This window comes from Anomaloglossus baeobatrachus, chromosome 1 (genome assembly GCF_048569485.1).
Source record: "Anomaloglossus baeobatrachus isolate aAnoBae1 chromosome 1, aAnoBae1.hap1, whole genome shotgun sequence".
Classification (NCBI taxonomy): domain Eukaryota; kingdom Metazoa; phylum Chordata; class Amphibia; order Anura; family Aromobatidae; genus Anomaloglossus; species Anomaloglossus baeobatrachus.
This window is the reverse complement of record NC_134353.1, coordinates 976,028,232-976,056,140: the sequence shown is the minus strand read 5'-3', so window position 1 is coordinate 976,056,140 and position 27,909 is coordinate 976,028,232. Positions and strand designations below refer to the sequence as shown.

Sequence of the window (27,909 nt, the reverse complement as noted above, 5' to 3'; positions counted from 1 at the left end):
GACCAGAACGCTTGTGAGAGGACCTACCAAGTGGGTCAAGAGGTGTGGGTACTGGTCCCCGTACCACAGGACAAGCTTCAGGCAGCCTGGGAAGGCCCATACCTCGTGTACCAGCAGCTCAACCCTGTGACGTACCTGGTCACCCTGGACCCTGCCCGTGGAAGGCGGAAGCCCTTCCATGTGAACATGATGAAGGCACATCATGAGCGGGAGGCATGTGCGCTCCCCGTGTGCAACCTGCCCGAGGAGGGAGAAGCGGAAACCCTCTTGGATATGCTAGCCCAGGTTAGGGCAGGCGGATCCATTGAGGATGTGGAGGTTGGCCACCAGCTCTGGGAGGACCAACGGTCCCAGCTGTGGGCCACCCTACACCCCTTCCGGGGGTTGTTTACCAACCAGCCCGGAAGGACTGACTTGGCTGTCCATCACGTGGACACTGGGGATCATCCCCCGATCCGGCGTTCAGCATATCGGGTCTCCCTGGAGGTGCAGCAACACATGCGCCAGGAGATTGACGAGATGCTGAAGCTGGGGGTGATCCAGGCATCCAACAGCGCTTGGGCCTCGCCTGTAGTCCTCGTCCCTAAGAAGGACCGAACCACTCGGTTCTGCGTGGACTACAGGGGGCTCAATGCGGTCACGGTCGCCGATGCGTACCCAATGCCACGCATCGATGACCTGCTCGATCAGTTGGCCGGGGCTCAGTACCTGACCATCATGGATCTGAGCCGGGGATATTGGCAGATCCCCCTGACTCGCAAGGCCAGGGAACGCTCTGCCTTTATTACCCCATTTGGACTGTACGAGTCCACGGTGATGCCATTCGGGATGAGGAATGCCCCTGCCACTTTCCAGCGGATGGTCAACACCCTGCTCAAGGGACTTGAAGGGTACGCGGCCGCGTACCTAGATGACATTGCCGTCTTCAGTCCCACCTGGGAGGACCACCTAGAGCATCTAGCACAGGTGCTCAGGCGGATCCACCGGGCAGGTTTGACCATCAAGCCGGGAAAGTGTCAGCTGGCCATGAGCGAGGTCCAGTACCTCGGTCACCGGGTAGGTGGGAGAACCCTGAAGCCCGAGCCTGAGAAAGTGGAGGCCATCGCATCCTGGCCCACCCCCAGGACCAAGAAGCAGGTGATGTCCTTCTTGGGGACCGCTGGGTACTATAGGAGGTTTGTTCCATGCTATAGTAGCCTGGCAAAGCCCTTGACGGACCTCACCAAGAAGAAGCTGCCCTCTGCAGTCGATTGGACAATGGACTGCGAGACAGCCTTCCGGGCCCTAAAGGACGCCCTGTCCAGCCCGCCCGTGCTACAGGCAGCCGACTTCACGCGGCCGTTTGTAGTACAGACCGACGCCAGTGACTTCGGCCTCGGTGCGGTGCTCAGCCAGGTGGACTCTGCGAGCCAAGAGCACCCAGTCTTGTACCTGAGCAGGAAGCTGTTACCAAGGGAAGTTGCCTATTCCACGATGGAGAAGGAGTGCCTGGCCATAGTGTGGGCCCTGCAGCGTCTGCAACCCTATCTATACGGGCGCCACTTCATCGTGGAGACGGACCACAATCCCCTCAGCTGGTTGCACACCGTCTCTGGGACGAATGGGCGACTGTTGCGATGGAGCCTTGCGCTCCAGCAATACGACTTCACCATTCGCCACAAAAGGGGTCGTGACCACGGTAACGCAGACGGGCTGTCCCGACAAGGAGGGGTCGCGGACGGGCGCACGGGGGAACACCGGAGTGTGCTGCCCCCTAGCGCCCTCAAAAGGGGGGAGGTGTGAGGTAAATCCGGAGATATGACGATAAATCATGATATTCAAGTATGTCAGGGAGCCCTCTCCTGGTGTCAACCCCCCTTTCCCCCACACAACTGGTTTAGCAACAAACTCCATGGCCATGTCCTGTGATATGGAAATTAGGTGGCTTTGGGACAATGGACACAGGATGACTCCCTGCCGTCACCCTGTAGTAGGAGCTGCTATCTAATTAGCAAGGCTATGGAAATAGCCAGACAGAACGACTCCAGTAAAAAATGGTTCATATCTCGCAAGCCATATTTCCGATAAATATGGCAACCATAAAAATGGTGTCTCCGCATGTGGACGATGCCGGCACCCCCTTTTTATGGGAACAGGACATTGGGAAATGCCCCAGGCGTGATATCAGCCAATGGGGAACTGGCAGACAGGTCATGAGTCCCCTCGTTCTGTAGCTAAATTCATAACTGTCACAATGAGAGCATTGGCGTCCGCCTACGACGCTCCCAGGCAAAGTTATAGCCAAAATCCCCTTTGCTGGATAATTCTGATCCATGCAGGGGGAGTGGCAGTGCTTCCCTGTGAGGTCACTAAGGTAGGAGGGGACCTGGATCTGCCCAGGTTGATAACCCTACTTCGGCCATTTTCCAGCGTTCTTCTGCTCGGGGGCCTGGTTGGGACAGACCTGTGAGAGAGTTCCTGGAAACCTGGTCTACAGCGCCCCCCTGTGGCCAGACGCACAAGGTAACTGATTGAATTGCATACCTGTTGTAAACCATGCTTTATCTGTAACTGTACTCTGACATATGTATATTCTGTAGATTCCCTATTGTATATATTGTAGTTTCTAGTGTGCTTTAGGCGATTAAATTATATAATTAATCTTGGGCTGTTCTGTTATCTCGATCTTGAATCCCACGTCCGTGTGTTCGGCTAATAGTTACCGTAAATCGGTTGGTGGCAGCGAGTTGTGCCAAGGATTATTGTGGGGAGGCCAGTGAGATTCGGGAAGATATTATATATTCCGCCCGCGGAGGTCGGGGGAATATATACCTTACTCTCACCGGGGACCCTTCCATAATCGGCATAAGTAGTATAGCGGCCTCCTTGCTTATTGTCGGGCAATTCCATAATTGGCCTGACTATAAGAGGGGCGCTAGAGAGCGCGTCACGTGCTCTGTCTGTCGGTCGGGAGGTATAAAGTAGGGGTGACCCCCACTTGTTACCCCCCGATTGTGACGTACTGGTAGCCAGCGCGGGGGATTTCTGAGTGACCCCCCCGGTGGTTTGTGACAGTCATCTTAGCTAATGGTCACTATATGACTTCAGAAGGAGCAGGAGACGGCTACCTCCACTGTCCAGTGTCCTCAGCACAAAGCAGAAAGATCCCGGTGAAGGATGTTCTGTCCCTAGCCCTGGAAAGCAATCTTCTGTCAGTAAAGAAGCTCACACAACAGGGGAATGTAGTTACCTTTTAAAGATATCAGCTCCATCATCCCAAAGAAGGGTCACGCTCTTACAGAATCCATGTGTGGCATAGACGTCTTGGGCATAGACACCAGAAGCAGTAAGAAAGCTAGCTCAACTGCAAATGGTATTGAAATTAGCCAGTGTAGTCAATTGATGAAGTGCACAAGCTGTGTTAAAGGGAAAATGTCCAGAAAATCCTTTCCTAAAGTAAGCACCGCTAGATCTGCACAACCACTGGATCTGATGCATACAGATGTGTGCGGCTCCAATGACTATTCAAACTCCTGGCAAGAAGATTGTCTCACGTTCCATGACAACTATTCCAGATACAGTCGCTTCACAGTAAGGACGAAGTTCCACAGAAACTTGAAGAATATCTTGCAGAAGTGTTTACCAAATTTGGAAGAATGCCGATAATTCAACTGAATATACAAGTGGTAAAGTGCATACCATTAATCGTGTTCCAGACCACCATTCCATACAACCCAGAACAGAGTGGCATTGCGGAGAGAACCGTACTCTGTGAAAGTGAGAAGTATGTTGTTTAATGGAAATCTACCTACACCGTATCTGGGAGAAGTCATCATGACAGCCTGTGATCTTCAAAACAGACTGCCAGGTAAAGCCACAAATAAAGCTCCATATGAGCTATGGAACTGCGAGAAGCCGAACCTGATGCTCCTCAGGATATTTGGAAGCAAAACGTTTGTGTATGTTCCCAAAGAAAACGTTCCAAATGGGAATCACATGCAAAGCAAGGGGTCCTGGTGGGTTATAGTGAAACTCAAAAAGGATACAGAATTCTGCACCCAGAGACCAAAACAGTAACAATCATTAGAGGTGTAGTGATTGATGAGAATTCTGTATCACTCAAATTACATGAACTTACACCAGTGATTCAACCTAAGAAGCAAGAACGAGAATCTCAATCACCAAATCCAGACACCGAAAAAGAAAACACTGAAGTCTGGATAAGCTCTGAAGACACCAAGGTAGACAGAAAAACCAGATCAATCTCCAATCAGGAGATCACAAAGGCCAAACAAAGGTATCCCAGCTCAGTGCCTTTCATATATGGTCAGAACACTTCCTGAGCCAGAGCCACAGTCATGGCAAGAGATGTAAAAACTGCCTGTCCACGAGAAGCAGAAGTGGATTAATCCCGCTAATGAAGAGATGGAACCCCTTCACCAACTCCAGACATGGGAGCTTACTGAGCTACCACAAGGAAAGCAAGCTATCGGCTGTAAGTGGGTCTTCAAAAACAAATGACTCTGAAGGTAAAGTTCACCGGTTTAAGGCAAGATTGGTCGCAAAGGGATACTTGCAAAAGTATGGCGACGATTATGATGCCACATTTTCTCCAGGTGCAAAGCAGACCACATTCAGAACTTTATTGTCCATAGCTGCAATTCAACAGATGAGACATTTTTACATCAAAACAGCCTTCCTTCATGGTGAAGAGTTTTATATGACCCAACCGGAAAGGTACACTAAAAGGGGTGCAGAGCACCTTGTAAGCGAAATGCAAAAATCTCTCCTGACCTTAAGCAGTCGGCGAGAGCATGGACCTCCAAAATGAAAAAAGCTTTGATCGATGAAGCATTTAAAATCTCAAGCTGATCCATATTTGCACACGAAAAGTGTAGCGGAGAAGTGGATGTATGTATATGTAGAATCCTATCTCATCAAGCTGAAAAGGAAATTGCAAAGCTAGGTGAAATTCTCAACCAACACTTTGAGACAAAGGACCTTGGAAATGTCACCATTATTTGGGAATCCAAATCCAGAGAGAGGAAGATGGGAGTTTTCTTCTCAACCAAAGTTCTAAAATTTCTGCAGTCCTGAACCAGTTCTGAATGTCAGAAACCAAAGGTGCATAAACGCCAATGGATCCGTCCGACCTAAAGCTGGAAGGAGAAGATCTGCTACCCAGCAATGGGAGTTACAGACCAGCAGTGGGACCACTTCTGTACATAGCAGCCACGACTCGTCCGGATGTCACAGCCACAGTCGGAATTCTCTGCCGACGTGTTAGCAAGCCACGCAAAAGAGACTGGAGTGCGATTAAGAGAATTCGTCAATCTTACAGAAACTCAAAGGCTCAATCTTAAGATATCCGCATCAGATCTGACTCTCAGTTAAGTGGATGTGGATTGGGCTAAATCTTAACCCCTGGGAGGCAGATCTGATGCTGATATCTTATGTGGATTCAGATTGGGCTGGAGATTCAAGTGATTGGAAATCAACAAGTGGTTACTTGTTCAAATTAGGAGAAAATTCAATTTCTTGCTCCAGTAGAACGTGTCAGCCGCATTTTCTACAGAAGCAGAATATATGGCCGCCGCTCATGCCAGTCAAGAAGTGATTTGGTTGAAACCACTTTTGGAGGATTTCGGCAAGCCTTTAGCTCGGCCAACTGTTCTCTACGAGGACAACCAAGGCTGCATTAAACTCGCCAGCAGTGAGACAATCAGTGCAAGGATGAAGCACATTGATGTAAAACATCACCACTTACGTGAATTTTCGGAACGTGGAATACTCGCGTTTGTCTATTGTGAGTCTGACAAGATCGCTGATGGCACGACAAAGCCATTGTCAAGAGCCAAGTCTGAGGACTAACTGGATAAGTAGTTGGGTGGAGGTATATGTTTAAAGGAAGAACGGAGCCCTAAGCACAGCCATGGGCAGAGTGACCCATGACTCAGCTTTGGAGGGCAAGCAAGAGGTTAAGCAGAGCAAGCTGTGCTGTGCTGGGGTTTTGATACTTTAAGGGGAGGTAGTTTAGGGAGGTGTTGTCAGGAGATTTGTAGGAATGTATATAGGGTGAGGTAAAAGTGGTGGCCTGCAATTGGCATGTAGCCACCACTGCTGAAGATACCTGTGCCCGTCCTCACCTTCTCTCATCGCCTGGATCTGAGGATGTCTGCCCTGGAGGATCTTCAGGGACAGCAAGGGGAGCTGCCAGCAGGTCTGATGGAGCAGAGATCCAGGCACAGCTGCAAGAGATCGTGGGAGGACTGCCGGCAGGAGCGGATGCTGCTTCTACCCCTGCCCGGCCATCATGCAGGGCCAGGCTGCCAGAGGGCCTCTCCCCTGACGTCGCTCCGGGCCCCGGTGGCACCGCAGGAGCCCCCACGGGGACCCTCCTCATAATTGGCCTGTTCCCTCTGCACCTGTTTGCAGGCCTCGGTGTGGGAGGAATCCATAGAAGCGGCTGGGACCTGCAAAGTGGCGTGGCCAGCAGTCGGTCATGTGACCGGGCCTCTTCCAGCTTCTTGCACCAGAAACAAAAAAGGCAACACCAAGATGGCGGCGGTTCCACCCTGCGATGCTCCAGTCGGTGGGGCTGCTTGGCTATGAGAGACCAGTCACCTGCGGGACCTTGCGATGCTGGGGAGACAAGGCGGATACACGCTGGACGTGGTTTCCTGGGATTCGGATTCCGGGACGCTGCCCACCCAGCTGTTAGCTCCCTAGTCGAGCTGGGTCTGAGCGTGTCAGCGGGTCAGGGCTCCCCGGTGGGCGACGCAGAGGATGAGATGCCGTGTCGGTTGGAGACTGGTCACCTTGATTCTGGAATGGCGGCTGGTCGGTGCTTCGTGTCGGCGCAGCCTGGTAAGTAAGGCTTTGTGTGTCTTGCCCCTTTCTAATGCAGTATAGTTTTTTACTGGGGGTGAATGTCAGTCGAGTTGTTGATGTATCGTGTGGGCGGAGTATGGGGGATGTGGGGAGTACGGGATTTATGAGAAAAATTGAAGCAGACCAATAGGGGTTTATAATATGCAATATTCGTTTTTATAGCGCTGTTGGTTCCATGGCACTTTGCATGTAGTGGCGGCGCCGTCCCCATTGGGGCTCGCAGGCTGGGGTCCCTATCTGTATTTTTTGCTGTTGAGAGGGGTCGCTCGTCTCAGTTGGGAACCCGAGGATGACTGAGAAAAGGGGTTGGTCAGTCTGAATATGGGGGATCACACGGTAGTGCACTCTTGGTGTGGTTGCAGACAGCGGAGGATTATGAGGGGGATCATATCATTCTGGATGACAGGGTGAAAATGGTGTGGTGTATGTGGTTTTTGAAGGACTGCTGGGGGTACCCTGGCATAGCATTTAATTGATAGTTTTGGGAGGAATATGTCGAGATTTTCTCCCTCATTCCATGGGAGAGGCTTGTGTTGGGAATATACTGTATATAAAACTTAATATAAAGAAGGTCTGCAGTCAGCAGGGGGCGCACTGGGGCTGGCTTCAAGGCAGAAGAGTGTTGGCAGTTCTATGCAAGTTCGGGGTAGTTGTTAGTTTCAGCACCAGTGTGCTGGGTAAGTCGATTCGTCGCACAGGGCATCCTGGTGTTTAAGAGGGGGGAGTCATAGTCAGGTGCGGATGCTTTACAGGGGGTGAGCCTGACGAGGGCCCAAGAGATGGTCCGCGACCTGAGAAGTGCTCGGACTACGAACAGGTGGTGGTGTTAGAGAATAGTTTTTGCTGGGGTTGTTTAGGATTCCTTATAGTTACTATATACTATAGTTCCTTATAGCTACTTATAGTTCTGTTCTATATAGACTTTGGAGTCTGGCTATCAATGCCCCCTGGTGGTGTGACGTAGGGTTAGTCAAAAGGCAGTTTTCGGGGGACGCATGGCAGGTCCTTTCTTTTACCCACCCTCACTTTGTTTCGGCGATTTGGTCATTCGCTGCTGGGGGGGGAGCAAAAAATAAAATTTTTTAAAAAAAAAAGGAACTTGAATAATTTGGATCAGTATGATTAGTCATTTCCTAAGGGGTGTTTTGGTCAGGGCAGCATTAACCCTGCTCTTTGCACTGTGATGTATACATTGGTTGACATGTGTTTTGGACTGCGATAAATGCTATGGTACAGGGTCCATTTGTTAGCCAGGATGGACCGGCCCACCCTGACAGGTTTTTTGCCCATGGAATATTCAGGTCTTGTGTGCTCAGTCTGAACCATCTTGTCTTTTTTGGAATGGTAGTATGTAACCAGCCGGTGGATTTTGTGGGTGATCCACTACCCTGACGACTTGTGTCCATTGGACCTCCAGGGCCACACGTTTCGTTAGTTATTTCTGGCATCCATGGAGTAGGTAGCCGGTTGATGGGGGGGGTTCTTTTGGCGCACAAGAAAAATAAAAGGTTGCTCAACTGGCATTAGCTTCTTAGGGATAATGATTGATACTGTGCGCTTAGAGCGCAGGTTTTCAAAAAAAAAAAAAAAAGTGGGTATGCAGGTGTTGGTAAGTTTTCTGGAGATGTGCAATGGGCGGTCTTTGTTATTGAGGGAGGTGATTGAAAAGTTTTGGCCGCGAGCTTTTACGGATGTGGTGAGCCGTATTGGCTTTGGCTCGTATGGTAGGGGCAATTGGTGAGCAGACGTTTGGCTGGATTGTTGTGGGGAATTGAGATTCACCAAGAAAGTTAAGTTTCCCAAGTTTTTCCCATAATTGGGGCACGGACAATTCGGGGTGATAGTTTAGTAATCGGGATACATTTCCATGACAACAATATGTGGGCAGTCATGGTCATCAATTAAACTGATGGTGGCGTCATCACCCATGGTTCGGTTTATGCGACATCTCATCTCGGGTGTTTTGACTTCATTTTCTGGGGTTGGAGGTCTCCATCACGGATTCACTTGCACACTAGCAGTTGGATAATTTTCGGTCTTTGGTGCCTGGGCGGAGTCCGAGGCTGCCATGGGATAGTGGAGTGTTGAGCTGGGTTCTGAACACAGGGCTCATTGTTTAGTTCGGTTCCTTTGTGATTGGGACGTAGTTCACCCTATAATGCAGGAGGGAAGGGTGGGTCGCCGGGCAGCAACAATTTGTGGAGTCAATATCCCAAGAGGATTTAGTGTGAGTGTCAGTGTTGGTAAATAGGGTTGCGCGGTAGGGCTGGTTGGTCCATCAAGTTATTATGTTGGGTATGGGTGGCGTTTTCAGAGATAAGTTTTGGTGCGGCAGACATCATGAAAGATCTCCTGGTGTGTCAGGCCTTAAAAGGTTGCAGGAGGGGCTGACTTAAACGGATATACATAGGCCAGTTGCATTCAAGGACCTAAAGGAGATGACCTCCGGGCTACATTTGATGTATTTTCACGGTTTGAGAAGGGTTGTTGGATTTGGCTTTATCATGGTCCTCTTTTAGGGCCATGACTTCCGGGCTACATTTGGTGTATTTTCACGGTTTGAGAAGGGTTATTGGCTTTTCATGGGCCTTTTTTGGGGCCATGAGGATTGGGGAACTTGGTCACCATCTTTGGTAAGTGTACCAGACATTTGTGCCAGTGCGGGGGGAATTCCTGGCATTCAGTCGGGATTGTTGGGATCCAGATGCCAAAGATCGAATCAGACAAATAAGGGCAGGCTGGAGAGGTTGGGGCTTTAGAGGATTCAGGAGGCATCCTGTGGAATGTTTTAGACATTGGCTAAGTTTAGGGGCCAAGCGTCCAGGGCCATTATTAAGGCATAGCGACGGTTCCTTTTTGTTGATTCTATGTCGTGTCATTTTTTGTGGCTGGTGCCTGGCTGCCTTATAGCAGTAGGCTAACTGTTTTTTTCATTCCATTCTTTTCAAATTGGGGTTGCAGTTGGGACTGTACGAGCAGGCTTCCTTCGGGAGGTGGTGAAAAGAATTGGTAGGTGGGAATACAAGAGATATAAACATGTAGTTGCGCCCACATTCGGAGTAGGGGGGCAAAGGAAGGTATCGTAAGGCTAGCCGGAGAGGTTGGAACTCCAAGGGAAGATTTTGACAGTGGTGAGGTTACGGTCATACCTTCTTTCCTTGTTTACCCCCCCCCCCCCATTGTATTACCCATGGAGCACCCGGACAGTGTAGTTTGTTGGCCATTGGAGTCTCGTTGCGTGTGAGGGAGTGGGAACTGTGGGGTTTGTGCACATGTGTGGCGACTGTTCGGTGGATCGGGGTCTGGTTTGAGAGACAGCGACAAGTGTTGTTGGAATTCCACCGTTTTGGAAGGTTGGACCGTTCCTCTGATGGGTTTGCTGTGCATATCAAGGGGATCGTTCTGGGGTTTTAATTCAGGATATCTGGCACGTTTTTTCTGTGCTCATGGGCGTCAGTTTCCAATATGAAGTTGGAGTGGTCGGACATTGTGCCTGGAAAATTGTGGCTTGCAGCTTGGACGGTCAACAATTAAAAAATGAATAAATAAAAAATAAATAAGTTTAAAAAAAAAAAAAAAAAAAAAGGGAGAACGGAGCAGGATGGGATATTCTGCTTCTAGAAACCGGTGCGATTGGTGGTAAGAAATACGGACGTGGAACCTGGGGAAGAAAATGTTTTGGAAGTGTGTCGAGATCCACCTGAATGCATTGGGTATTGATGTGTGGATGATGGGCATCCAGGAAGATGTAGAGCGGGCATTTTTTGGTTGGTGGGGAGACTCGCATTATGAGGTGTCAGATAATGCTCACTGTGGCGGGGGTTCTTGGAGTTGGTGGCAAAAAATTGTGGTTGGGGGGTGGTACATCTGGTGGATGTAACCTCCCATTTTGGATCTGGTGGATAAATGGTGATGGGGGGGTGGTACATCTGGTGGATGTAACCTCCCATTTTGGATCAGATCTTGGTTTATTGCCTGGCGGATTGGGGGGCTCTTCAGAGTGGAGTCCCTGGGAGTCGGTGATGTTGGTAATTTTCCAGCAATAGTGGTGCCCCCGAGCTTGTGGTCACGGCTGGGGTAATGCTGGATGGTTTCAAGTATTTATGGCTTCCGCCAGGCTTTGGAGCTCCAAGAACCTTGTGAGGCAAATCCCGGGATATGAAGATGAATTATGACTTCCAGTCATAATCGCTCATCACTCCCTGGCAGTGCCCCCTCCCTTCTTGTTCTCAATGTCCAGCATCTGTGAAGGTGTTACACCTCCATGGCCATCTCCTGTGATATGGAGATGAGATGATGTGGGAACAATGGACACAGGATGACTCCCTGCCGTGACCCTGTGGTAGGAGCTGCTATCTCATTAGCAAGCTTGGAAGTATCCAGACAGAACGACTCCAGTAAAAAATGGTTCATATCTCGCAAGCCATATTTCCGATAAATATGGCAACCATAAAAATGGTGTCTCCGCATGCGGACGATGCTGGCACACCCTTTTTTATGGGAGCGGGAGCTTGGGAAATACCCCAGGCGTGATATCAGCCAATGTGGAACTAGTAGACAAGTCATGAGTCCTCTCATTCTGTAGCTAAATTCATAACTGTCACAATGAGAGCATTGGCGTCCGCCTACGACGCTCCCAGGCAAAGTTATGGCCATATTCCATGTTGTGGATTTTGTCCATAACTCCAGCCAGGGGTGGAGCAGTGCTCCCTCTGAGGTCACGAAGGTAGGAGGGGACCTGGATTTGCCCAGGTTGATAACCCTACTTCGGCCATTTTCCAGTGTTCTTTCGCTGGGGGTCACGTGCAGGAAACATCTGTGGGAGTTCCTAGAAACCTGGTCTACAGCGCCCCCCTGTGGCCAGACGCACAAGGTAACTGATTGAATTGCATACCTGTTTGTAAACCATGCTTTATCTGTAACTGTACTCTGACATATGTATATTCTGTAGATTCCCTATTGTATATATTGTAGTATCTAGTGTGCTTTAGGCTGATTAAATTATATAATTAATCTTGGGCTGTTCTGTTATCTCGATCTTGAATCCCACGTCTGTGTGTTCGGCTAATAGTTACCGTGAAGCGGTTGGTGGCAGCGAGTTGTGCCAAGGATTATTGTGGGGAGGCCAGTGAGATTCGGGGAGGTTTTATATATTCCGCCCGCGGAGGTCGGGGGAATATATACCCTGCTCTCACTGGGGACCCTTCAATAATCGGCATAAGTAGTATAGCGGCCTCCTTGCTTATTGTCGGGCAATTCCATAATTGGCCTGACTATAAGAGGGGCGCTAGAGAGCGCGTCACGTGCTCTGTCTGTCGGTCGGGAGGTATAAAGGAGGGGTGACCCCCACTTGTTACCCCCCGATTGTGACGTACTGGTAGCCAGCGCGGGGGATTTCTGAGTGACCCCCCCGGTGGTTCGTGACATATTGGTGGCATAGCGGTGGGATCGAGATAATAGTGTGTGTGAGTGTGAGACCCATACTCCCAGACACTAAAGACTGCCTGCAGCAGCTGTGGCTGCTGGGGTCTTCAGACTAGCTCAACACTAGAGTGTCAGAGTGCAGATACTGTAAGGTGTGTGGAGGCATCAGGTGTCAGTTCTGTGTCAGTGACCAAAAGTCTGCAAGAATGGCTGATGGCACCAGGAGCAGAGCTATGCAACTGGCCAATGCTAAAGCAGGAGCCGAAGAGAGGGAGGACGGTGCTGTGGACAGTAATGAGGAGGTTGCCCACGAGTCCTCCAGGAGCTCGACGCCAGAAAACAGCTCTGCACAGGACATTGCACAACCTGGCACTGCTGGACAAGATGAGGAGCAGCTCACCCAAGGGTCCTCAACGAGCCAGATGCCAGCCCTCCGCTCTGCAATGGGCAGTGAAGCACCAGGCTCCGCAGCGGGCCGCAGATCACCACGTGCCATTCCACCGAGCCTGGGAGGCTCGGATAGCCTTCTTCAAATGGCTATGGCCCTTCTCCAGGCTGGAGACCGGGATACCTACGAGATACTCATGGCCGAGCGTGAGCGACAGGCAGCGCGTGACGCTGAGGCTGCGGAGCGGCAAGCAGTGCGTGAGGCTGCGGAGCGGCAAGCAGCACGTGAAGAGCGCCAGGCAGAGCGTGACTACCAGCTGCAGCTAGCTCAGCTCCGGCCCTCATCAGCCACACGTGACCTTCAAGACACCAAACTTCCAAAGGTCCGTGTTGAGGACTTCCCAGTGCTGGAGAAGGATGGAGACTTGGACTCTTTCTTGACTGCTTTTGAACGGACTTGCCTGCAGCACCATCTGGACAAGGACCAGTGGGCCAAATACCTGACCCCCCGTTTAAGGGGTAAGGCCCTGGATATCCTTGGGGACTTGCCTGCTGAGGCAGATCAGGGCTACGACACCATCAAGCGGGCCCTGATCCAACAGTACAACCTCACTCCAGAGTCCTACCGCAAGAAGTTCCGGAGCCTACAGAAGGGACCAAAGGACTCCTGGGCTGACCACCGGCGGGCACTTGCCCGAGCTGCCGACCACTGGACCCAAGGCCTGCAGCTTTCCACCGGACCGGAGATCCTGGACTTGTTCATCACGGAGCAACTCTTGTGGAACTGCCCTGAGGATCTCCGCCAGTTCATCCGAGACCAGAAGCCAAAGGGGTCCACGGCTACAGCTGCCCTGGCCGATGACTACACCAACAATCGGGCTCCTGAGGCCAGGAGTGCAGCCACCAGCAGCACCTGGAGAGGGGGTAAGATGAATTCTGCGACTGCCCCACCTGCCCCTAGACTGCAGGGGGTGTCCCCCTCAACTCCCCTCTCCAGGCCCGTGGCAGAGCCAAGACGGTGCCACCAGTGCAACCTACCTGGACACTTCAAGGCCATGTGCCCTCAGCGTCCCAAGGCCCCGGCTCCGTCCCCGTCCCAAGGGCCGCCCAAGGTGTATTGTGTGGGTGGGGGTGGTGGTAGGTCCCTGGACAGCTTCCAACCTGTCACCGTCGGCCGGTCTGTGACCATGGGACTGCGAGACAGCGCCTCGGAGGTGACTCTGGTGCGGCCTGAGATGGTGTCCCCCCAAGACTTGATCCCTGGAAAAACCCTCGCTGTCTCCGGGATTGGAGGCATTGACCCGGCGCTGCCTGTTGCTGACATTTATGTGGACTGGGGCGCAGGGCGAGGGGTGAGGGAGGTGGGGGTAACTGATCGGATCCCCGCAAACGTGCTACTTGGGACAGATTTGGGGCAGATAACCTCCCAGTTTGGGCCCCAACCAAGGGCTGAACCTTCAGCCAGTACTGACATGCCTCCGGACAATGTTAATGTGTTATCTATGAATGATGTAAGGGAGGAGGGAGTGAACTCTGATATTTCTGCTTGCATAGACACCATAGACACACACTCAGCTGCAGCTGTGACAGGGGAGGGGGTCAGAGAAAGGTGTGACAATGCCTCTACAAGTAACCAGCCAGTGAGCTGGGATCTGTTGCCCTCTGCAGGGATAAGCAGAGAGCAGGGTGCTGCAGGGGGAGGACCAGTGTGTGGGGTGGGGGCTACCACAGCAAATGTGGGGTCCCCAGAGATTTCACAGCGGGGTTCTGTTGCTGCAGGAGGGGAACAGGCAGGTGAGATTGGGGCCGGTCCAGGAGCGGAAGTGCTCCCAGGTAAGATCTCGGTGCATGGTTCCCCCACAACCGGGGTGTCAGGAAGCCAGGTAGGTCTGCCTGAACCGGCGACTTGGTCAGGAACGGAGGAGGAGCAGGCACGACCCACGGTCGCAGCGGCTGTGGCCGCTGTCACCCGCAGTGGGAGTGCTGGAAGCCAAGGGGCCTCCCGGAGGTCCGATAGCTCTTCCCCTTCTGACCAAGGGGCAGCCGAGTCAGGTGGAGGCCAGGACACAGGTCCCGGGGTACTGACCGAAGATGTGGCAGTCTCGTCGATTCTGGCCACATCTAGTCAGGGGTTTCAGGCAGCGTTAGAAGCTGACGACAGCCTGAAAGCTCTTAAGGAGCAGGCGGCACAGCCTCCCTCGGACTCGGACCCGGAGCGAGTGGTCTGGGACCAAGGACGGCTGTACCGGGCCACGGTCCAGCAGGGTTCACCGGAGGCGTGGCCCAGGGACCGACAGTTGGTGGTACCCTATCCGTTCCGGACGGAGTTGTTGCGGATCGCACATGAGATTCCGATGGCCGGACACCTAGGGATCGCTAAGACCAAGGCCAGGTTAAACCAGCATTTCTACTGGCCAAAAATGGGGGCCGATGTGGCTGCCTACTGCCGTTCGTGTGAAACCTGTCAGAGAGTGGGGAAGGCGGGGCCACACCCCAAAGCCCCACTAGTATCTCTGCCAATCATCGATGAGCCTTTCAGGAGGGTGGCTGTGGATCTGGTCGGCCCGCTGGCCATCCCCAGCAGCTCCGGGAAACGCTTCATACTGACGGTAGTGGACTATGCCACCCGGTACCCAGAAGCAGTGGCCTTGTCGTCCATTCGGGCTGACAAGGTGGCCACCGCATTGCTGGAGATTTTCTCCCGAGTGGGTTTTCCCCAGGAAATGCTCACTGACCGGGGGACCCAATTCATGTCCCAGCTGATGGAGGCCCTCTGTAAGCAAGTCCAGGTGCGACATCTGGTGGCCAGCCCGTACCATCCACAGACTAATGGCCTGTGCGAGCGGTTTAATGGCACCTTAAAGCAGATGCTTAAGATGTTGGTCGACTCCCATGGGCGTGACTGGGAGCGGTATCTCCCACACCTGTTATTTGCTTACCGGGAGGTTCCACAGGCCTCAACAGGATTCTCACCGTTTGAGCTCCTGTACGGGCGACGTGTGCGGGGCCCCCTGGCTCTGGTGAAAGAGGCTTGGGAAGGGGATTTGGCCACCCCTGGAGTGTCGGTTATCGAGTATGTCATGCGCTTCCGGGACAAAATGCAGGCCTTGACGCAACTGGTACACGACAATATGGCTCAAGCCCAGGCCGATCAGAAGCGTTGGTACGACCAGAACGCTTGTGAGAGGACCTACCAAGTGGGTCAAAAGGTGTGGGTACTGGTCCCCGTACCACAGGACAAGCTTCAGGCAGCCTGGGAAGGCCCATACCTCGTGTACCAGCAGCTCAACCCTGTGACGTACCTGGTCACCCTGGACCCTGCCCGTGGAAGGCGGAAGCCCTTCCATGTGAACATGATGAAGGCACATCATGAGCGGGAGGCATGTGCGCTCCCCGTGTGCAACCTGCCCGAGGAGGGAGAAGCGGAAACCCTCTTGGATATGCTAGCCCAGGTTAGGGCAGGCGGATCCATTGAGGATGTGGAGGTTGGCCACCAGCTCTTGGAGGACCAACGGTCCCAGCTGTGGGCCACCCTACACCCCTTCCGGGGGTTGTTTACCAACCAGCCCGGAAGGACTGACTTGGCTGTCCATCACGTGGACACTGGGGATCATCCCCCGATCCGGCGTTCAGCATATCGGGTCTCCCTGGAGGTGCAGCAACACATGCGCCAGGAGATTGACGAGATGCTGAAGCTGGGGGTGATCCAGGCATCCAACAGCGCTTGGGCCTCGCCTGTAGTCCTCGTCCCTAAGAAGGACCGAACCACTCGGTTCTGCGTGGACTACAGGGGGCTCAATGCTGTCACGGTCGCCGATGCGTACCCAATGCCACGCATCGATGACCTGCTCGATCAGTTGGCCGGGGCTCAGTACCTGACCATCATGGACCTGAGCCGGGGATATTGGCAGATCCCCCTGACTCGCAAGGCCAGGGAACGCTCTGCCTTTATTACCCCATTTGGACTATACGAGTCCACGGTGATGCCATTCGGGATGAGGAATGCCCCTGCCACTTTCCAGCGGATGGTCAACACCCTGCTCAAGGGACTTGAAGGGTACGCGGCCGCGTACCTAGATGACATTGCCGTCTTCAGTCCCACCTGGGAGGACCACCTAGAGCATCTAGCACAGGTGCTCAGGCGGATCCACCGGGCAGGTTTGACCATCAAGCCGGGAAAGTGTCAGCTGGCCATGAGCGAGGTCCAGTGCCTCGGTCACCGGGTAGGCGGGAGAACACTGAAGCCCGAGCCTGAGAAAGTGGAAGCCATCGCATCCTGGCCCACCCCCAGGACCAAGAAGCAGGTGATGTCCTTCTTGGGGACCGCTGGGTACTATAGGAGGTTTGTTCCATGCTATAGTAGCCTGGCAAAGCCCTTGACGGACCTCACCAAGAAGAAGCTGCCCTCTGCAGTCGATTGGACAGTGGACTGCGAGACAGCCTTCCGGGCCCTAAAGGACGCCCTGTCCAGCCCGCCCGTGCTACAGGCAGCCGACTTCACGCGGCCGTTTGTAGTACAGACCGACGCCAGTGACTTCGGCCTCGGTGCGGTACTCAGCCAGGTGGACTCTGCGAGCCAAGAGCACCCAGTCTTGTACCTGAGCAGGAAGCTGTTACCAAGGGAAGTGGCCTATTCCACGATGGAGAAGGAGTGCCTGGCCATAGTGTGGGCCCTGCAGCGTCTGCAACCCTATCTATACGGGCGCCACTTCATCGTGGAGACGGACCACAATCCCCTCAGCTGGTTGCACACCGTCTCTGGGACGAATGGGCGATTGTTGCGATGGAGCCTTGCGCTCCAGCAATACAACTTCACCATTCGCCACAAAAGGGGCCGTGACCACGGTAACGCAGACGGGCTGTCCCGACAAGGAGAGGTCGCGGACGGGCGCACGGGGGAACACCGGAGTGTGCTGCCCCCTAGCGCCCTCAAAAGGGGGGAGGTGTGAGGCAAATCCCGGGATATGAAGATGAATTATGACTTCCAGTCCTAATCGCTCATCACTCCCTGGCAGTGCCCCCTCCCTTCTTGTTCTCAATGTCCAGCATCTGTGAAGGTGTTACACCTCCATGGCCATCTCCTGTGATATGGAGATGAGATGATGTGGGAACAATGGACACAGGATGACTCCCTGCCGTGACCCTGTGGTAGGAGCTGCTATCTCATTAGCAAGCTTGGAAGTATCCAGACAGAACGACTCCAGTAAAAAATGGTTCATATCTCGCAAGCCATATTTCCGATAAATATGGCAACCATAAAAATGGTGTCTCCGCATGCGGACGATGCTGGCACACCCTTTTTTATGGGAGCGGGAGCTTGGGAAATACCCCAGGCGTGATATCAGCCAATGTGGAACTAGTAGACAAGTCATGAGTCCTCTCATTCTGTAGCTAAATTCATAACTGTCACAATGAGAGCATTGGCGTCCGCCTACGACGCTCCCAGGCAAAGTTATGGCCATATTCCATGTTGTGGATTTTGTCCATAACTTCAGCCAGGGGTGGAGCAGTGCTCCCTCTGAGGTCACGAAGGTAGGAGGGGACCTGGATTTGCCCAGGTTGATAACCCTACTTCGGCCATTTTCCAGTGTTCTTTCGCTGGGGGTCACGTGCAGGAAACATCTGTGGGAGTTCCTAGAAACCTGGTCTACAGCGCCCCCCTGTGGCCAGACGCACAAGGTAACTGATTGAATTGCATACCTGTTTGTAAACCATGCTTTATCTGTAACTGTACTCTGACATATGTATATTCTGTAGATTCCCTATTGTATATATTGTAGTATCTAGTGTGCTTTAGGCTGATTAAATTATATAATTAATCTTGGGCTGTTCTGTTATCTCGATCTTGAATCCCACGTCTGTGTGTTCGGCTAATAGTTACCGTGAAGCGGTTGGTGGCAGCGAGTTTGTGCCAAGGATTATTGTGGGGAGGCCAGTGAGACTCGGGGAGATTTTATATATTCCGCCCGCGGAGGTCGGGGGAATATATACCCTACTCTCACCGGGGACCCTTCAATAATCGGCATAAGTAGTATAGCGGCCTCCTTGCTTATTGTCGGGCAATTCCATAATTGGCCTGACTATAAGAGGGGCGCTAGAGAGCGCGTCACGTGCTCTGTCTGTCGGTCGGGAGGTATAAAGGAGGGGTGACCCCCACTTGTTACCCCCCGATTGTGACGTACTGGTAGCCAGCGTGGGGGATTTCTGAGTGACCCCCCCCGGTGGTTCGTGACAAACCTCCTCACTTTTCATGTTGATTTATTGTATATTTGTTATAATAAAGGCCGATTTGGCCATAATTAATCCAAAATGGTTGTCTGTCGTTTGTGGAAGGGCATCCACGTATGGGGTGGTTGTGAACCCGAAGGGGAGGTAAATTGAGGTACTAGGTGAAGCCTCTACAATACTGCAGTCATGCAACATCTCCATTCCTGTCTGAGTAGTTGCTAGGTTTGTACACTGTTAATAAAGATAGAACAAAAAAACCTGCAGAAGGTCTGAGGAAGAGGATGTGACTGCTCTGCTCCTTGCATCCATGAGAAAGGCGCTAGCTGCAGATACACACAGAAATGATCTGCAATCGATTACGCTAACTGTTATTATTGCACGATTGGAGAGTATCGTTGATTAATCCTCTGACAGATTTTCTGATATACTTTCTTTTCTGCAGCTTTGTGGAGATATCCGATTATGATGAAATCCTGCGAGAAGAGGAGCAATTGCAGCAGCAACTTCATGGAGAACAGTCTGAAGAGAATTATGGCCATAAACTGGCTATATCTCCGGATGTCACCTGTGATTGTGAGATACCAGTGACACCTGTGGATAAAGGCCCAGCATACAGAGAAGGAATCTTACATGAAGCCACTGATCCAGCCAAGATCACAGATCACCAGGAGGAGACTCCACAAAGCAACACTGAAGATGGACCTGAGAACTCTCCAGAGGATGACTCCTCTAATAATAAAGTCCTACATACGGCCTGTGACACCTTAGGTCCAGGAGCAGATGTTGTGCAGGACATCCCTGCTGAACCGGACACAGAGACAGCTAATGAGGGCAATCCAGAAACCCAAACAGTATGTGATGGATATAGGAGTCCAGGAGAATCCATAATTGACAAATCCCAACATGAAGAGGAGGCAAGTAATGAGAAAACTCTCGCCTCAGATAACCCAGAACTTCACAGCACAGAAACGGACAAAGGGGCCTCATCGGAGTCTGAGCTTCAAGAGGAAAATGGGCAAAAATCTACATGCAGGGAAGAGAGTGGGTCTGCCAATAGAAAAGAAAAAATGCAGGATGCTCAGGAGACTAAAGAAGTCAAGAAAGAGCAACATGATGCTCAAGATGAAGAAACTCAGGGAAGCAAAGATGATGCTCTAAAGGGGCAGAAGACACATGAAGATCAGGAACAACCAGCGAACAAAAGGTGTATTTGTGAGGAGCAGTCCCTGGTAATACCGAGGTTGGACACTACAGGTAAGAGCCGTTCTGCACAATTTCCATGTGGACAGGCCAGAAATGTTCTAACACCACAAGTAGCTCTCTGCAATGAAACATTATATAAATCAGATCTCTAAGTCAGAGTGAGATTTGCCAATGAATAAATAGTACTGAGTTAAAGGGGTACTACAGGGAGATAAAAAAATTCTTCCACAGTCCATGTCCTCATAAACTATAAAGATGGGATGCACAGTGCAGTTCTATTATCTATACAAGAGCTGTAATTCAGAAACTGCTCTGTTCCCCCTCCCCTCTGGGACTTTACATCACACATCAAGGGGCGTGGCCTACTCGCTGCTCCTAGTAACAGCCATCCGCCTGATAGGTGCTTTTCTGCAAGGCACGCCCCTGTTGGACAGAAGCAGCTATTGGGGTTGGACGTCACTAGCAGCAGGCCACACCCCCTGATGTGTGATGTAATGTCCCAGAAGGAAGGGGGTGCAGAAAAAGAGCAGCTCCTGCGTCACACTGAATTACAGCTCTTCCAAAGGAAATTACCAGTCTTGCAGCGCTCCTGCTACCAATGGTGGAACATATTGGATGATTTTTGGTCATATGACTGGACCAATATACAAATAAGTAAAGAGATTTTATTTGTACATTAAAATATGGTTAATTATGCAACGCGTTTTGGCTCGGATGTTTTATCCTTCAGCCTTCTTCAGGTATAATTGAGAGAAAAAAGATGTATACCTTTTTTTTTTTCCTCTCAATTATACGTGAAGAAGGCTGAAGGATAAAACATCCCAGCCGAAACGCGTTGTATAATTATCCATATTTTAATGTACAAATAAAATATTTCTCTACTTATTTGTATATTAGTCCAGTCATATGTCCGAAAATCATCCAATATGTTCAACCATTGGTAGCAGGAGCGCCGCAAGACTGGTAATTGCCTTTGGAACTTCTTTTACTAAGTGGACCTGCTGGAGGCTCCTCTATAGTATCCAGTGCGATTGCTGCATACTGCACCAGAATCCTATTGGAAAGTGGATCAACTCCTCTTGGATTATTCCAGGCTTTCTAACCTCTGAACCAGGTGAGAGTTACACTACTTCAACACTATATATATATATATATATATATATATATATATATATATATATCTCACTACACTCGGATTGGCAGCGCGTTTGTCTCTTTCTATCTTCCCCTGTCTCCAGGGTATTTTTTTGAATTACATCTCTTGTCAGGATAATAGAACTGCACTGTGCATCTCATCTTTATAGTTTGACGGCAGGGAGAGTAGAACTGATCTACCTAGAGTGTACCCCTTTAATATTCATTATTTAGATTGCATGCTTCATAGTCCTAATTCTCACCATCCTGGGGATATAGTTATATTGGCTTAAAGATTCCGATCCATTAACTTCTGGGCCATTGACTCCAACCCCCTGCAAGTGCAGATTTTCCTAAATTATCCCAGCTTGTATGTTTATCCAGCTTCCTCTTGAAGATTTCCATTGATGGAGTTCACCACCTCCTGTGGTAGCCTGTTCCACTCCGACTGCCCTCACTGTCAGTTTTTTCTAATGTTTAATCTGAATCTCCTTCCTTAGTTTCATCCCATTCCTTCTTGTACTTGTGCTAATAAGAATAGGGTAGTTCCCGCTGCACTGTGACCACCTCTCAGATATTTGTAGACCACTATTAAGTCTCCTCTCAGCTTTCTCTCTAGTTCTTTTAGCCGTTCTTCATAGGACATGGTTTGCAGACCTTCTACCACTTCTACTATCTTCATGGCTCTTCTCTGGACTTGCTCCAATATATCGATGTCTTTCTTGAATTGGGGTGCTCAGAACTGTACACAGTATTCCACGTGGGGTCTGACCAGGGCAGAGTATAGGGGAATATTTACCTCTCTTGATCTAGATTCAATGCTTGTCTTGATAAATACCAAAATTTTGTTGTCATTTTTAGCTGCGGCTCTGCATTGTTGGCACCATGGAAAAGGACTGGAGTAATCTTAGTTTTATGCTCTGGTCCTTTCCTCCGGTGCCATCTTTGTTTTATGCTCTGGTCCTTTCCTCCGGTGCCATCTTTGTTTTATGCCCCAGTCCTTTCCTCCGGTGCTATCTTTGTTTTATGCCCCAGTCCTTTTCTCCGATGCTATCTTAGTTATTCTCCAGTCCTTTTCTCCGATGCTATTGCTTAGTTTTATGCCCCAGTCCTTTTCTTCGATGCTATCGCTTAGTTTTATGCCCCAGTCCTTTTCTCCGATGCTATTGCTTAGTTTTATGCCCCAGTCCTTTTCTCCGGTGCTATCACTTCGTTTTATGCTCCGGTCCTTTTCTCCGATGCTATTGCTTAGTTTTATGCTCTGGTCCTTTTCTCCGGTGCTATCTTAGTTTTATCCTCCAGTCCTTTTCTCCGATGCTATTGCTTAGTTTTATGCCCCAGTCCTTTTCTCCAGTGCTATCACTTCGTTTTATGCTCCGGTTCTTTTCTCCGATGCTATTGCTTAGTTTTATCCTCCAGTCCTTTTCTCCGATGCTATTGCTTAGTTTTACGCCACAGTCCTTTTCTCTGGTGCTATCTTTATTTTATGCTCCAGTCCTTTTCTCTGGTGCTATCTTAGCACCGGAGAAAAGGACCAGAGCATAAAACTTAGATAGCACCAGAGAAAAGGACTGGGGCATAAAACTAAGCAATAGCATCGGAGAAAAGGACCGGAGCATAAAACGAAGTGATAGCACCGGAGAAAAGGACTGGGGCATAAAACTAAGCGATAGCACCGGAGAAAAGGACCAGAGCATAAAACTATCGCTTAGTTTTATGCCCCAGTCCTTTTCTCCGGTGCGATCACTTCGTTTTATGCTCCGGTCCTTTTCTCCGATGCTATTGCTTAGTTTTATGCCCCAGTCCTTTTCCTTGGTGCTATCTTAGTTTTATCCTCCAGTCCTTTTCTCCGATGCTATTGCTTAGTTTTATGCCCCAGTCCTTTTCTCTGGTGCTATCGCTTAGTTTTATGCCCCAGTCCTTTTCTCTGGTGCTATTGCTTAGTTTTATGCTCCAGTCCTTTTCTCCGGTGCGATCACTTCGTTTTATGCTCCGGTTCTTTTCTCCGATGCTATTGCTTAGTTTTATGCCCCAGTCCTTTTCTCTGGTGCTATTGCTTAGTTTTATGCTCCGGTCCTTTTCTCCGATGCTATTGCTTAGTTTTATGCCCCAGTCCTTTTCTCTGGTGCTATTGCTTAGTTTTATGCCCCAGTCCTTTTCTCCGGTGCGATCACTTCGTTTTATGCTCCGGTTCTTTTCTCCGATGCTATTGCTTAGATTTATGCTCCGGTCCTTTTCTCCGATGCTATTGCTTAGTTTTATGCTCCGGTCCTTTTCTCCGGTGCTATCTTAGTTTTATCCTCCAGTCCTTTTCTCTGGTGCTATCTTAGTTTTATGCTCCGGTCCTTTTCTCCGGTGCTATCTTAGTTTTATCCTCCAGTCCTTTTCTCTGGTGCTATCTTAGTTTTATCCTCCAGTCCTTTTCTCTGGTGCTATCGCTTAGTTTTATGCCCCAGTCCTTTTCTCTGGTGCTATCGCTTAGTTTTATGCTCCAGTCCTTTTCTCTGGTGCTATCTTAGTTTTATGCTCCGGTCCTTTTCTCCGATGCTATTGCTTAGTTTTATGCCCCAGTCCTTTTCTCTGGTGCTATCGCTTAGTTTTATGCCCCAGTCCTTTTCTCCGGTGCGATCACTTCGTTTTATGCTCCGGTTCTTTTCTCCGATGCTATTGCTTAGATTTATGCTCCGGTCCTTTTCTCCGATGCTATTGCTTAGTTTTATGCTCCGGTCCTTTTCTCCGGTGCTATCTTAGTTTTATCCTCCAGTCCTTTTCTCTGGTGCTATCTTAGTTTTATCCTCCAGTCCTTTTCTCTGGTGCTATCTTAGTTTTATCCTCCAGTCCTTTTCTCTGGTGCTATCGCTTAGTTTTATGCCCCAGTCCTTTTCTCTGGTGCTATCGCTTAGTTTTATGCTCCAGTCCTTTTCTCTGGTGCTATCTTAGTTTTATGCTCTGGTCCTTTTCTCCGGTGCTATCGCTTAGTTTTTTTTTTTTTTTTAAACACCTTTTTATTTCAGTTTTCATACTCATTACATCAGGTCAAACAATATAACAAGGAATAATCCACCTTTCCGGTTTACCCATATATTCCCAGTGTACCCCTCCCAAACAGTTTAATACATAAACACCGTGGTCAAGTCACGCGAAAACATATAACTCTATAATTTATCACCCGATAGAGACCCCACTTTTCTGAGAGAATCATCTCACCCTACTATCATGTCTCCGTTGTGTACGTAGTTTCAGCTTTCCCAGTGTACCTTGAATGTCTTCCAGCAAATACCATTCCGTATTAGAGTAAAAGGGGATATTATTGTTCGTATTTCTGCCTCCCCACATTGTTGTACTACGAATCTCCTCCATTTTTTTTTAAAAATGTACCCGTTCGTTCATCCTTGTTTCTTTCTGCTTCCAACTGCTCAATTCTGAGCAACAATTTAATCTGTCCCAGCACCTCTTCATCCGATGGAACGTTCCCCTCGAGCCATTTGCGCAGTAAAGCCTTTTTACCTATCATAGCTGCACTGTGCACAGTCTTGGTATCATGATCCCCTGTTTATCTCTTGCTTCTTCCTTCTTCTTGTTCCTATAATGGAAGATCCACAACAATGGGTCCATTTCCACTTCCACTTCCCAAATATTGGTTATAAGTGTCCGTATCCTTCCCCTAAATTTCTGGCTTTCTGGACACTGCCAGATCCCATGGTATAGATCCGTTTTTGGCCTTTTACATTTGGGGCAGTGATCTAGTTTATCCACCTTCTGCTTGTTTGGGATGTTAAAGCCATAGATTGCTCTATGTATTAACCTGTATTGTGTGTCCCTCCATCCCTCATTAATCACCTCCTTCCTCACCCATCCCTGTAATATCTTATCCCCTGCTTCTGTGTCTTCCAATTGCCGTGCCCATGCTCCCCAGACCTGGTCAGAGTGCGATGGAACTAATGCTTCCCTCAAATCTTTGTATAGTGAGGAGATAGTAATCTCCTGGTTCTCCCTCATGATAAACTGGTCCATCTCATTCATTACCTGCTCCTTTTTCACATCCCTCAGTAACCCCATTATTCCCTTTTCTCCCTGCTTGTATTGTATGATTTGGAATGGAGATAGCCCGTACCTGGTCACTATTTCCTGATATGATAACCATCTCTGTTCCGTTTCATGGAGCAGATCCTTCACCCCTCCAATCCCTTTATTTCTCCATTCTAGAAATTGCTTATTTTCCCTCCCTGCTGGGAATTCCGGGAAGTTCCAGATATTTAGGTATTTGGAGATTCGCCAGGTTAGGCTACATTTTTTCCTCACTGCTTTCCACGCCATTATCTCTACATACAGGGAGTGTTTAATGTTCCTCGGAATATTGGCTAGTGACGTGTGTAGTATTGCCCCCAAGTCCCAAGGTCTGCAGAACTCACTTTCTATCTTTGTCAGAATAGCTATTTGTCTTCCTCAGCCAGTCTATGACATGTCTCATTAGGCATGTGAGGTTGTAGCCGCTCACATTTGGTAGCTTGATTCCTCCGTTTTCCAGTGGTAGCATTAGTTTTTCCGCCCTAATTCTTGGTCTTTTTCCCCTCCATAGGAAGCTTGTAAATGCTTTATTCAGTCTATTTACATCCGCATGCTTCACTAATCTAGGAATAGTCTGCATCGGATACAACAGTTTCGAGAAACTCATCCTTTTTAAGAGGTGGTTTCTACCTAGCAGGGATAGCGCAGCCCCTCCTACAGCTTTAATTCCCGCGCTATTTTCTTTATCAATGCTGTATAGTTTAGTTCATAAATCGAGGCAGGCTGGCGTCCCATCTGGATCCCCAGGTATTTAAGGTGGGCTCTTGCTATCGGTATCCCACACATGTTATCCCCTATCCCAAAGGTTTTCAGAAATGGCATGGTTCATTCATTCAGAAACAATATTTCACATTTCGCCTTGTTCAGTTTAAAACCTGCCATGGCCCCAAATCTCTGATGTATTGCTTTCGATATCTACCTTCAGTCTGTTAAAGGTGTCGTAAGATCATCATGCGCTTATGTGGAGACTTCAAACCTTTCACGTTCCATGTTACAATTGTAACCATTTTCCCAGTCTCTCATGTATTTTACGTCGCTATGTGTTCTCTCGTGTGCGTGTCTTGACATCTCCTTCAGATTTCTTTCTTGCCTGTGACGGTGTTTTACCTGAACCCACCCATTCACCCCAACCCCTTTAACAACTACAAACCCTTTAACCTGCCCCCCAACTTTAGTCATTTTCCATAATACTTCCATTTTTTCTGTGATCCTCTCTCCTCCGCAGACCATCCCCAGCCAGTTGTATATTCCCATGTGTTATCTCTTGATCCTTTAGCAATCATGTTATATACAGCCCTCTTAATTAACACTCTTTTCATCATTCAGTATCTCCTCTCCCATTATCTATGCATGATATTCGCCAAGAATCAACCTTATTAGAGGAGTATGCGCCGGTCTATAGTAAGGGGTGCTTCACACACAGCGAGCTCACTGCCGAGATCGCTGCTGAGTCACGCTTTTTGTGACGCAGCAGTGACCTCATTAGCGATCTCGCTGTGTGTGACACTGGATCTGGCCCCTGCTGCGAGATCGCTGCTCGTTACACACAGCCCTGGTTCGTTTTCTTCAAAGCCGCTCTCCTGCTGTGACACACAGATCGCTGTGTGTGACAGCAAGAGAGCGACAAATGAAGCGAGCAGGGAGCAGGAGCCGGCGTCTGGCAGCTGAGGTAAGCTGTATCCAAGATAAACATCGGGTAACCAAGGTGGTTACCCGATATTTACCTTAGTTACCAGCCTCTGCAGCTCTCACGCCGCCTGTGCTGCCGGCTCCGGCTCTCTGCACATGTAGCTGCTGTACACATCGGGTTAATTAACCCGATGTGTACAGCAGCTAGGAGAGCAAGGAGCCAGCGCTAAGCAGTGTGCGCGGCTCCCTGCTCTCTGCACATGTAGCTGCATTACACATCGGGTTAATTAACCCGATGTGTACTGTAGCTAGGAGAGCAAGGAGCCAGCGCTCAGTGTGCGCGGCTCCCTGCTCCCTGCTCACACTGGTAACTAATGTAAACATCGGGTAACCATACCCGATGTTTACCTTAGTTACCAGTCTCCGCAGCTTCCAGACGGCGGCTCCGTGCAAGCGCAGCGTCGCTTGCACGTCGCTGCTGGCTGGGGGCTGTTCACTGGTCGCTGGTGAGATCTGCCTGTTTGACAGCTCACCAGCGACCATGTAGCGATGCAGCAGCGATCCTGACCAGGTCAGATCGCTGGTCGGATCGCTGCTGCATCGCTAAGTGTGAAGGTACCCTTAGTATAGCGAGAAGGAAAAGCAGAACAAAGACCCCCATGGACATAGGAGTCTCCCACTACCTCAACGCTTGGGAGGAAATAGGATCGCTATATAGAAAGAGATGGCATAGAGAGAGGGAAAGGAAAAGAGAAGAGAAGACAAAAAAAGGGGGGGGCGGGGTCAAGGCAGGAGGGAAGGTGCCGGTAAATCTCGTTCCCAAATCAAGGCAATAGTGATAACACGTCCTCTAGGCTCCATCACCCCCCCCCCAAAAAAAATGTCATTGCCCTTCAGTAGATGTCAGATCTTCCTGAACTTTCATTCAAGTGTCCCCTTTCTTCTGCTGTGTAGACTTGTGTGTCG

General features: G+C 50.0%; 1 protein-coding gene across 2 annotated transcripts in view; it reads left to right on the top strand.

Annotated features, from left to right (window-relative positions):
• The window catches only part of LOC142258105 (uncharacterized), a 198,804-nt gene that overhangs the window by 11,653 nt on the left and 159,242 nt on the right, over positions 1-27,909 (top strand). For both annotated transcript variants that reach the window (XM_075330580.1, XM_075330573.1), the window contains exon 4: positions 19,352-20,163. In XM_075330580.1, coding sequence (XP_075186695.1) covers positions 19,352-20,163 — 812 coding nt within the window. The remainder of the gene's footprint in view (positions 1-19,351; positions 20,164-27,909) is intronic.